Raw genomic sequence first — 11,280 nt, forward strand, 5'->3', positions numbered from 1 at the left:
GCTACAAAATGACTTGTTGCTGAAATGAACTGCAAGTCTTTAGTGGAGTGAACATTAGGTTGAATTCTACATGCAGCTTTGGAAAGTGAAAAAAAAATCCCAACACATACTTTTCAAAATAATGTATATAATTTAAAAACATTGCTTTGTAAATAAATAAATACTATTCTATGTACATGGACGAAACAGAAATAACGATTAAGAACTTCTAACTACAAATGCAAGTTCATAGTATCCTACAACATATTGTGGATCATCAGGTTAAACATTTCAATCAATTTCCCTTCTCATGCGGTACATGATTCTGTTTAAGTGTTTTACTACCATGTAATCTCCGTCCTTCACAAAAAATATAGGCCTGCTCTACATAATACACACCACAGCTGCATGAAATGACTAGATTTCAAGTGGTAAGCTGTGAATGTTGCAGCCTTTCTTGTATGTTTTAACATATGTTATAATAAAGGTTCATGCTGGCTTGCCACAACAGTATGGCAAACTTGGGTGGAACTTCACTTTGACGATGGTCCTTTGCAATGAATGAGTCTCAAATAATGCACGTCCTTCAAAGCACATGCTGCCCATCAATATTCCTGATCAGCCAGTCTGACAGTCCGCTGCTGAGTATTATCAAGTCAAAGTTCTAATGCCACATTGAAATAAATAAATGTTCCTCTGCACCGACTACGAATTTTATATAGACCTTGGTTTCACACACACCAAATATTGTTTCGGTGCCAAGCTGAGTTTCTGAATTCCTTTTAAGTCTGGGAGCTTGTAGTTCTCTGGTAAAACAAACTCGAACTTTTGTAAGAGACATACAGTCACGAGAAGTAACTCTTGTTTAGCTAGCTGCTCCCCAAGGCAGTGGCGCTTTCCTGGAATTAAAAAAAGGGGAGACGATAAGATGGATGTGCACCTAACCATGGACCTTGAACTAATCTTACATGTCCCTTGTGCCAATTATGTGGAGGTAAAAAGCTTATTGAGTCGAATTATGCCAACTTGGCAGTTTATCTTGCTCTTTTCTACGAAGATTTTATTTCGTATTGAATGCGCATGGCAATATTAGCCCCGATAACAAAAGCGATTTCTCAGCACTGTTACTTTTTTCATGTGATGTCGCAGTAAAAATACAGGTTGTCCTCGCAACTTTCAATGGAGTTTTATACTTTAAGTGCACCATTCAAACAAATGATTCGACATTATTTCCTCTGTAGTAGCCCTAAAAATCACTGCATGAAAAAGCCTTATGCGTCGGGAGGCGCTTCTCCTCCTCCTTCTCCAAATAAGTTCTCTTTCTCTTACTCAACACTCTCTTTATATTGTTCACAGAATAATGGCAGACGATAGACTGGCTTCAGATTGAAGTTAGATATGCCCCATGTGCTAGCAAGGATGGAGAGTCAGGAAACCCGCTTACCGATGGAGAAGGGAATAAAAGCTTCGTGGCGAATGAGTTTCCCCTGGCCGTCTATCCATCGCTCAGGCTTGAACGCCTTAGGCTCTGGCCAATACTTGGGGTCCATGTGCACATGGTACAGGTTCATAAACACCATGGTATCTTTTGGAATGAAGTAACCGTTGACCATAGTGTCACGACTAGCTGCGTGAGGAACGCCTTGTGGGGCTGTGGGAGAAAGGATGATGGGAAGTACGACTTAGATCGGAATGCAACAATCAGCTTGATATTACAAACATACGCAGGTATTCGAGAAAGAGCAGTTTTCGTGAACGGTGGCGGGAAATCAGGAACACAAGGTGTTGGAAGGAACTTGTCTCGTAATACTCCAGTATACCTAGACCAGAGGTACATGTACATGTACCTGTAGCCTCTTGCATTAAATTAATCATAATGTGTCGTCTGTTGGACAATTTGTGGCTTTCAAAAAAGAGGTACCTGACAAAGGGGAGCACTACGAATCGTATTCACTCACCTATATTGGCATGTCGGAGCACTTCGAGTAGCGTGGCCATGACGTAGGTGAGCTTCTCCCTCATCTCCCAAGATGGTTTCTCCACCGTGCCCAGGACCTCATTGATCTGGTCAAAGCACCTCTTCTGTATGTGCGGGTAGTGGAGGAAGTAAAGTAGCAGCCATCGCATGCCCGTCTGGGTACTCTCGATCCCGCCGTTGAGGACGCCACCGATGGTCCGGTTGATAAATAGATCTGGAAGATGATTGGTCAATTAAATGGCAGACAACCCCACCCTTCAACCTCAATAGTTGCATGTAGGAATGGGTCCCCAGCTGTAGTTAACTTGCATAGCGTTAAGGAGGTTTAAACAAGTCGTCGCTGCAGTATGGATAACTGTTGACATGTTACGATCAACGAGATGGTGTAACACGGATCTAGGTCCGGGAATGATATAGTAAGTCTATCGCCCAATCTGGTCCAATGTTGACTTGTTCACGAGGGCATGATGGGAACCTACCTGAATACAATGGGTTGTCCGGTTCCTTCATCTGCCGCTCCACAAACAGATCCAAGCAGTCACTTGCGCAACCAGCGATGTGAGATTCCTTGTGGGCGCTAGTGTATTCACCAATCACCTCGTCCATCGTAACCAAGGATTGCTTCAATTTGGAAATCTGAAATTAGGAACTAGTGTTGCTATAACTGGTACAAACAAGGTTAAAATGGCGTACGCCATCAGAACATGTTAGAAAGTGAATGACATGATTTGGAATAAATGACGATGAACAACGACAAAACGGATTTGGCATTTCAAATATGGGCAAATTTCAAAAGTGCCGAGTTGTATGCATCTCCGGGGTAGTCATTGATCGCCAATCATAAGGCTTTATTTCGGGTCTTCCCATTAACTGTAGCATTTGCTCCGAGTGCTGATCTGGGGTAGAGTCAGTGAACGGTGCTAGTCTATCATTAAGCCATCGCAACCAATGGCGAGGCTTGGAGATTGATCTTACCATTGTGTCCGGGCGGAATGCGCCAAGGATGGGAAGGAAACTCTCAGTCATTGCGATCCTCATATCATCCAGGAAATTGTACAGGTGGTTCACCATCATACGGAACTTGCTGTCCGAGTAGTCGTCAAACCTGAAGAGGCAAAGGGAAAGAACTTGAGATCTAACGTTTCCACGATAAACAGCAGCGAAAGCGGAAAAAGAACGTAGGATGATCGGTGATCCCCAAATTGACAGGATGAAAAACAGGACGTTTCCATGCAGTGACGCACCTCTCCCCGAGACATATATTGAAGGTGAGATTGGAGAAAGCACTCTGTGTCACTTGGGTACAGTCGAATGGTTCTCCGTTTAACTTCTCCAGCTCCGCACACAGATGCTCAGCCTCGGTCAGGATGCGCTGTTCGACTTTATATGTGCCAACGCCGGCCTCTCTCAGGGAGCGGATGGTTGTCCGGTGCACGTCGTCAAAGTCCTTACCATTCGCGAGGCCAAGTCCTGCAGGAAAAAAGAACCGATGTAAGATTAATATATAATCCAAGACAAGACAAATCACGTATTAAGTGGAATACACGTATGTGTTAACCTAGAGCAAAATTAGCTAATTCATGTGAGGGGATTCCTGCTCAGACCATGACGATGTTGACCCTGATCCCACTGAGACGACAATATTGGTTTCCGAGAAAAATTAGGCCTAATTCAGTCGTCTGAGACTAAGGGAAGTAAAGTACTTTTCTTTGGACAAGCGCTCACACGTAGTCCTCTCATTCTAACGGGAAAGAACTAAAGGTCTCAGAAGGCAATCGAACCCACCCCTCATTTCAACTGGATGCAACCGACGGTGATACTGATACTTCTGATTGGACCATATGACCATCGGAAGTACAGGTGCAAATAAATTCGACACTTTTTACTGGACAATTAATACAATACTGTCGACCGATGCATGCTCACCTATACCTTCAACGGTTTCCTTCCAGAGCTTCAGGCTTCTTGGCCGATCGCTGAACACAGCCGACTGCTTGACAAACACCTCTTTGATGGTTTGGTAATCATTGAAGAAAACTGTCAGGTAGTTACCAAAGTAGAGGGAATAGACGGCTCCGTATTTATCCGCCAATTCGCTGGAGACCAAGTACGGCTCCGATGATCTCCCTGCGAACATGAGCAGATTCCCCACGTACGGCAACGCCCACGGCCCAGGTGGAAGGTTCAATCGGGATCTTTCGTCTGCTCGCAACAGGAGCAGGAGGGCGAGACCTATGATTGCCGCGAGGATGACCGTTGGTTGGCCGAGGCTCTGGGGGAGTGTTGATGCCAACCATGATATCACCATTGAAATCTGCAAATGCGAATCAATTTATAAGCCATTTCTAATTTGAAGAAGATGTGTGGGTATAATGATGTGGGCCGAACCGTGTACAATATCGGGTCCCGAAATTGGTGCTGTGCAGACACCTTCACAGCCAAACATATGCAGCTCGGATCGACTGCACAAGAGGGTGTCGATTTAATTGCGAACACGGCTGTAAATGTAATCTCGATAAGTCGCGTTCAAATTGATACATATACATGTAAACGCAAGTGGTCATTTTAAAATTGACAAAAGTTCGAAAAATGAAGTACTAGTTGGTATCATTGCAAAATGACTTATTACATATTCCTGGTAGTCGAGTTGAATAAAATGGCCTGAATACGATTTCTCTCCTACTGCTGAATATCTAGGTTACCGTTATCTGAATGAAGGCTTGTTCTTATAAAATTGTCTTCAAAGATAATCGTAATATTTCTGTTTATATATTTCTAAGAAAGTAATCTACTACTTCCTTTAATGGAAAACGGCATGACCCGAGTATCGTACAAAAGATCTAGAGTGTGCAGGAAATTACTGATTCGATTTAAAAAAAAGTTAAATCCAACATCAAATCGGCACTTGAAATAATTATGCCTTTCAACCAAGATCAAATTCTCACTTGAAATAAACATGCACTTTCAACCAAGATCAAAGGGACACTTGAAATAAACGTGCACTTTCAACCAAGATAGAATTCTCACTTGAAAGAAACGTGCACTTTCAACCAAGATCAAATTCTCACTTGAAATAAACATGCACTTTCAACCAAGATCAAAGGGACACTTGAAATAAACGTGCACTTTCAACCAAGATCAAATTCTCACTTGAAAGAAACATGCACTTTCAACCAAGATCAAATTCTCACTTGAAAGAAACGTGCACTTTCAACCAAGATCAAATTCTCACTTGAAATAAACATGCACTTTCAACCAAGATCAAATTCTCACTTGAAAGAAACGTGCACTTTCAACCAAGATCAAAGTCACACTTGAAATAAACGTGCACTTTCAACCAAGATAGAATTCTCACTTGAAAGAAACGTGCACTTTAAACCAAGATCAAATTCTTACTTGAAATAAACGTGCACTTTTAACCAAGATCAAATTCTCACTTGAAATAAACGTGCACTTTCAACCAAGATCAAAGTCACACTTGAAATAAACGTGCACTTTCAACCAAGATAGAATTCTCACTTGAAATAAACTTGCACTTTCAACCAAGATCAAATTCTCACTTGAAATAAACATGCACTTTCAACCAAGATCAGATTCTCACTTGAAAGAAACGTGTACTTTCAACCAAGATAGAATTCTCACTTGAAAGAAACGTGCACTTTCAACCAAGATCAAATTCTCACTTGAAAGAAACGTGCGCTTTCAACCAAGATAGAATTCTCACTTGAAAGAAACGTGTACTTTCAACCAAGATCAAATTCTCACTTGAAAGAAACGTGCACTTTCAACCAAGATCAAATTTTCACTTGAAAGAAACGTGCGCTTTCAACCAAGATCAAAGTCACACTTGAAAGAAACGTGCGCTTTCAACCAAGATAGAATTCTCACTTGAAAGAAACGTGCACTTTAAACCAAGATCAAATTCTTACTTGAAATAAACGTGCACTTTTAACCAAGATCAAATTCTCACTTGAAATAAACGTGCACTTTCAACCAAGATCAAAGTCACACTTGAAATAAACGTGCACTTTCAACCAAGATAGAATTCTCACTTGAAATAAACTTGCACTTTCAACCAAGATCAAATTCTCACTTGAAATAAACGTGCACTTTCAACCAAGATAGAATTCTCACTTGAAAGAAACGTGCACTTTAAACCAAGATCAAATTCTTACTTGAAATAAACGTGCACTTTCAACCAAGATCAAATTCTCACTTGAAATAAACATGCACTTTCAACCAAGATCAAAGTCACACTTGAAATAAACGTGTACTTTCAACCAAGATCAAAGTCACACTTGAAAGAAACGTGCACTTTCAACCAAGATCAAATTCTCACTTGAAAGAAACGTGTACTTTCAACCAAGATAGAATTCTCACTTGAAAGAAACGTGCACTTTCAACCAAGATCAAATTCTCACTTGAAAGAAACGTGCGCTTTCAACCAAGATCAAAGTCACACTTGAAATGAATATGCGCTTCCGTTAAAAAACTGCAGAATACAGTAGCACAAAGCAAGTATGGTGAGTAAAATTGATATACAGATTACGGGCCGCGGGAAATTGACTATTCTACTCGCCGGGTCTTTTGTAGCTGGTTGAAATTGTGGGGCGAAAGGATTTGCGAGGGTTGAAAGGCGTTCATTTCACCGCTTGTTGTGGACGAGCGTTGGAGGATTCCGGCAAGCCTATTGCCCGTTTCCGGACGGTCATAACTGGCATATTAATATCACTCCCCACAATGAAAGAAAGTGAAACACTGCATGGGAGGTGAAATGGGGTGCTATTAACCATAAATAAGCCAAGCCTTACAATAATGTTCTGACAATGGAAGTAAAATAAACACTTACCGTCATGCTCCTTGCTGTTGCTTGCTTTGAAGATAAATCTTCACGTCTTCCTTAAGGTTTGCGTAGTCAAAGTTTAACTTGACGGTTTGTTGGATCTCAGCATGTGTTGTGTCTATTTGAATCGGCTTGTGCCTTCTTATATACCCCACTTCCAACACAACATTTAAATAACAATAAGCAGGCCTTTGACAGGTGTTCGTGATTGAAGGCTCACAAGGCACACTTTGCTTTTTATAAGCAATCGGGATGTGCAAATATGTTTGGCATTCATCAATATTCATCACCATGATGCTTTTAGCATACAACTCTGACGCAACGCATTAATTATCAGTCATTAATTACAAGTCACGTGATCAAATCGAACTGTTGCGGCCTTCATTCGACCTGAATGATTTAAATCGATGTGTTTAACCTATATTTTATTGATCATCTATCATTTTGCCAACAATAGCCAAATGTGGGAAGGGGAATACCATTGATCAATGAGTCACCTGTAGTTGTCAAGGAATGTTAACGAGGAGAAAGCCTGGTGATGGAAGATCGATTACACCACCAGTCCAAGGATTTATCATTAATGTAAATGGGCCCCGTATGTTCACCCACGCAACAGCGGAATGCAATCAAAGCGAGGCCAAAGTCCACTAATGACGTCATAATTTGGATGCCGATGCTGTCTGTCAATAGGGTAGATTGTATGCATTGGGTTGATGCAATTTCCGCAATAACCTGTACCGTATGCAAATCATGGCTTGACATTTTATTCTGGAACCTTCAGACATGTATTTATAGAACCTGGGCGTTATTTTCGTCACGAAATGCACTTAATCAATCTGGGACAATGCACCTATTTGATTGGGTATTCGAGAAAAAAAAGGACTTTCTGAATGCAAACAGTGCAATGAGTGTTTACTCATTAAGAAGTGAATGATAGATAAGATTGGTCAATATCTACCTTGTCAGTAGCCGCCACCTACGCACAAATATTGCTCGGCCGCAAAATATTGGCTCAGGCAGACAATATACTTACAGGTGTTACATTCATACCCTTTACTATTTTGAAACAGGTGGACCTTCCCATTGTTATTAACGCAGAAGTGACTGAAAATGGACCCTTGAATATCCAAACGGTTTGGCCCTCGCCATGTCTTATCTCATGAGATCTCAATGACTGAGGGATCAGGCTTCTCTGGCAAGGTTACCATTGTTTTCATTTGAAGGGTTTGCCATGGTCACGTTTTGGAGTCTCGCCAACGATCTACCCTGGCGTAGTATTCTTGGAACCGTTTATGAAGGACGAATTACCACACATTAGAGAGGAATTAACCGCATTCCCAGCGTGATGAAGTATGCACAAGTTTAGAGTGAATCGTTAGATACCAAAAGGCAAGGTTATGGTGGTTGTTGCAACGTTTTTTGTCATTCCCTTGAGTAAGGTCGTTGCCTTCGAGGGACCGCAAAAGATTAGTCAAAGGCGCAAAAGATTCGTCTCTTTTTGTCAACCCGGTGTAACAGTTTTAAATGTCCTAGGATATAGTGTTCCGGGGTATGCACTTTAAACCTCAGTGATAAAGCAGGTCATGGGTTTCTAATTAAGAACGTTTGACTGACTGATTTCTTCTGGGAGCTTAGCGATCCTGTTCAATAGACCTCTCTATTACAAAACCTTCCCGACTGACAAACGGACGCCGAATGCCCCCGTAATGGTAATCAGAGGTTACGATAACAGCTCGTACCGTACCTAACTGATTTTTGATGACCTGCTGTGGACTTACTCAGGACATAGAAGAAGCTAGAGCGATACGCTGTGTATACATAGTGTGCGGAATCTGAAAATCATACAACTTCATATAAAGTATACATCTAGCACACGACGTATCTCATGCACCAAATTATTTCACGGTCTAAATCCTCCCTGAAGAAAATTTGCTGGGGAAATATTCTTGCCGAGTTCTTAGAAAACTTGACATTATTTGGAGAATCGCTGCCTATCACTTGTCATATACACAGGTGCCTTTTTCTTAGGTTGGTCAAACTCAAAATGTCGATTGACGTCATGGCCCAGTTCCTTTCTTATCAAGCTATAACTGGCACCATAACACATCACAAATGAACAAAGAGAGCCGTCCAAAGTCAGGGAAATATTGCCCGCAGGCTTCCAAGAACATAAAGGAGCTAAAGCCGTGCTTGAAATACTGATTTGATATCTTTGGGCCAGACATGGCACCACTGTAAAAAAAGTGACATATTCGTGTTGGTTGCTTTGACGATGACATGCGACAGCCATGCAAGCTGACAAGTTGCTGCTTTGTTCATCAAAACAAAGTTTAAGAACGTAACGTCTGAACATCTGAACGCGAGATCAATCCTTCTGAGAATGGCAAACATACGGTGCATCAAAAAATGCAACACATTCAGTACACACACCACTATATCATTACAAATACACGTAGTAAGACTTTTGTTTAGCAGCCAAAGACTGAAATGTTTGATGTAATTCGTCACAATATCGCAAGGGTTGTATGATGCAAAGTTTATCAGTTGTTATTTATCTTGCTGGTGATACTCAGACTCTACAGGACCGTGTTCAAAGTAAGCGCAGGAGCGAGGTTTTTGTCCCGAGTTACTTTTAGATCTGCTTTTCAAAACGATGACAAGTGAAGAATGAAATACTTTGACAAGAGACCAATGTATACATTCGATGAATTATATCTTTACTCTCCATGGTGGTACTCAGCACGTGTCAGTGAAGGACGTTTGCAAAACGACTCGAGAAAGTCTTTCAAGCCGTTGTGAGCTAATGGCTTCTCCTTTCTCTCGCTCTGTTCAGCATGTTTCGTGTGGCTGTCCTATGACCTCAGCATGTTTCGTGTGGCTGTCCTATGTCCTCAGCATGTTTCGTGTGGCTGTCCTATGTTCTCAGCATGTTTCGTGTGGCTGTCCTATGTTCTCAGCATGTTTCGTGTGGCTGTCCTATGTTCTCAGCATGTTTCGTGTGGCTGTCCTATGTCCTCAGCATGTTTCGTGTGGCTGTCCTATGTCCTCATCATGTTTCGTGTGGCTGTGCTATGTCCTCAGCATGTTTCGTGTGGCTGTCCTATGTCCTCAGCATGTTTCGTGTGGCTGTCCTATGTCCTCAGCATGTTTCGTGTGGCTGTCCTATGTTCTCAGCATGTTTCGTGTGGCTGTCCTATGTTCTCAGCATGTTTCGTGTGGCTGTCCTATGTTCTCAGCATGTTTCGTGTGGCTGTCCTATGTTCTCAGCATGTTTCGTGTGGCTGTCCTATGTTCTCAGCATGTTTCGTGTGGCTGTCCTATGTTCTCAGCATGTTTCGTGTGGCTGTCCTATGTCCTCAGCATGTTTCGTGTGGCTGTCCTAAGTTCTCAGCATGTTTCGTGTGGCTGTCCTATGTTCTCAGCATGTTTCGTGTGGCTGTCCTATGTCCTCAGCATGTTTCGTGTGGCTGTCCTATGTTCTCAGCATGTTTCGTGTGACTGTCCTATGTCCTCAACATGTTTCGTGTGGCTGTCCTATGTCCTCAGCATGTTTCGTGTGGCTGTCCATGACTATGAAGGGTTAGCAGTATCGGGAAATGAATGAGGACAATGGGATGGTGACAAACACCAAGTAATTCAATAAAGTTGTTACAACATCAAGCAGCGTTTGAAAATGGCTTTCCGACGTGTTAAAGTTGTTTTGTTTTGAACATTGCTGCTTTGATTCTGTATACTGGTACCAGTCTTTCAATTTGAAAGAATCTGCTGGTACTGACCTGCTGTGCGACGTTGTTTTGGACATTCCTTTTCGCATTGATGGCACCACCCTGTTTAAGGCCATGTTGATATGGGCACTCCTTCTTGCAGAGAGGTGATTGCTCTCGAATGCCTGCCTACCAATACCAGTTTAAAGTTTTGACACCTGAGTTATTTATTTGTGACCCCATCAGTCAATCCGCACCTGGGATTTTGCATATCTCAATTCTTAGAAAGTAACTGAAGCGTGAATGGGTCACAGAAATGACAATTATCCACGAACGCTAGACTTAAATACTTTATGATACTCCTGACACGGTGACCCTTTCTAGGACTCGTGTCCAACCCGGTCATGGCCACGGAGACAACGGGTTGTCCGGCCGTGAAATAGCCACTCTTTCAAAATGAAACGAATGCCAATTCCAAGGTTAGGAGTGTGTTCTTTGTCTTTCAGAGAAAGGCATGCCATGTTTTCAACTGGCATTCACTTCATTTTGAAGGAGTTCTAATTGTTTTAGGATTTCGTGTTCTAACCAAAATGGTGGAGCGTTTGGCCAACCATTAAGTCATTCCATAAAGATTGTATATGTAGGCTACTTTTAACTTTGAACAATCTTTGAAATTGGCTTTCAATGGGGATTCTCGATGAAGGACCTCGGCATGCGGCCAAGAATTCGCTCTCAGTTAAGCACCCTAGATAATCTGGAAAAAATCAGGGTAAGGT

At 42.0% G+C, this 11,280-nt stretch overlaps 1 protein-coding gene across 2 annotated transcripts; it reads right to left on the reverse strand.

The window, feature by feature from the left end:
- Positions 1-84: 84 nt before the first annotated feature.
- LOC135483451 (vitamin D 25-hydroxylase-like) lies at positions 85-6,906 on the reverse strand. 2 transcript variants are annotated; one of them, XM_064764403.1, is made up of 8 exons: positions 6,807-6,906; positions 3,890-4,271; positions 3,202-3,427; positions 2,933-3,062; positions 2,437-2,593; positions 1,938-2,171; positions 1,424-1,630; positions 85-878 (listed from the first exon to the last, which is right to left on the reverse strand). In XM_064764403.1, exons 1-8 carry the CDS (start codon positions 6,810-6,812, stop codon positions 694-696), a joined length of 1,527 nt encoding a protein of 508 aa, XP_064620473.1. In that variant the 5' UTR covers positions 6,813-6,906; the 3' UTR covers positions 85-693. The 2 variants fall into 2 exon arrangements, with proteins under 2 accessions (XP_064620473.1, XP_064620472.1); XM_064764402.1 differs by having other exon boundaries at positions 87-878; positions 3,884-4,271.
- Positions 6,907-11,280: the final 4,374 nt, after the last annotated feature.

The sequence above is a fragment of the Lineus longissimus genome, chromosome 2, assembly GCF_910592395.1.
Source record: "Lineus longissimus chromosome 2, tnLinLong1.2, whole genome shotgun sequence".
In the NCBI taxonomy this organism is placed as follows: domain Eukaryota; kingdom Metazoa; phylum Nemertea; class Pilidiophora; order Heteronemertea; family Lineidae; genus Lineus; species Lineus longissimus.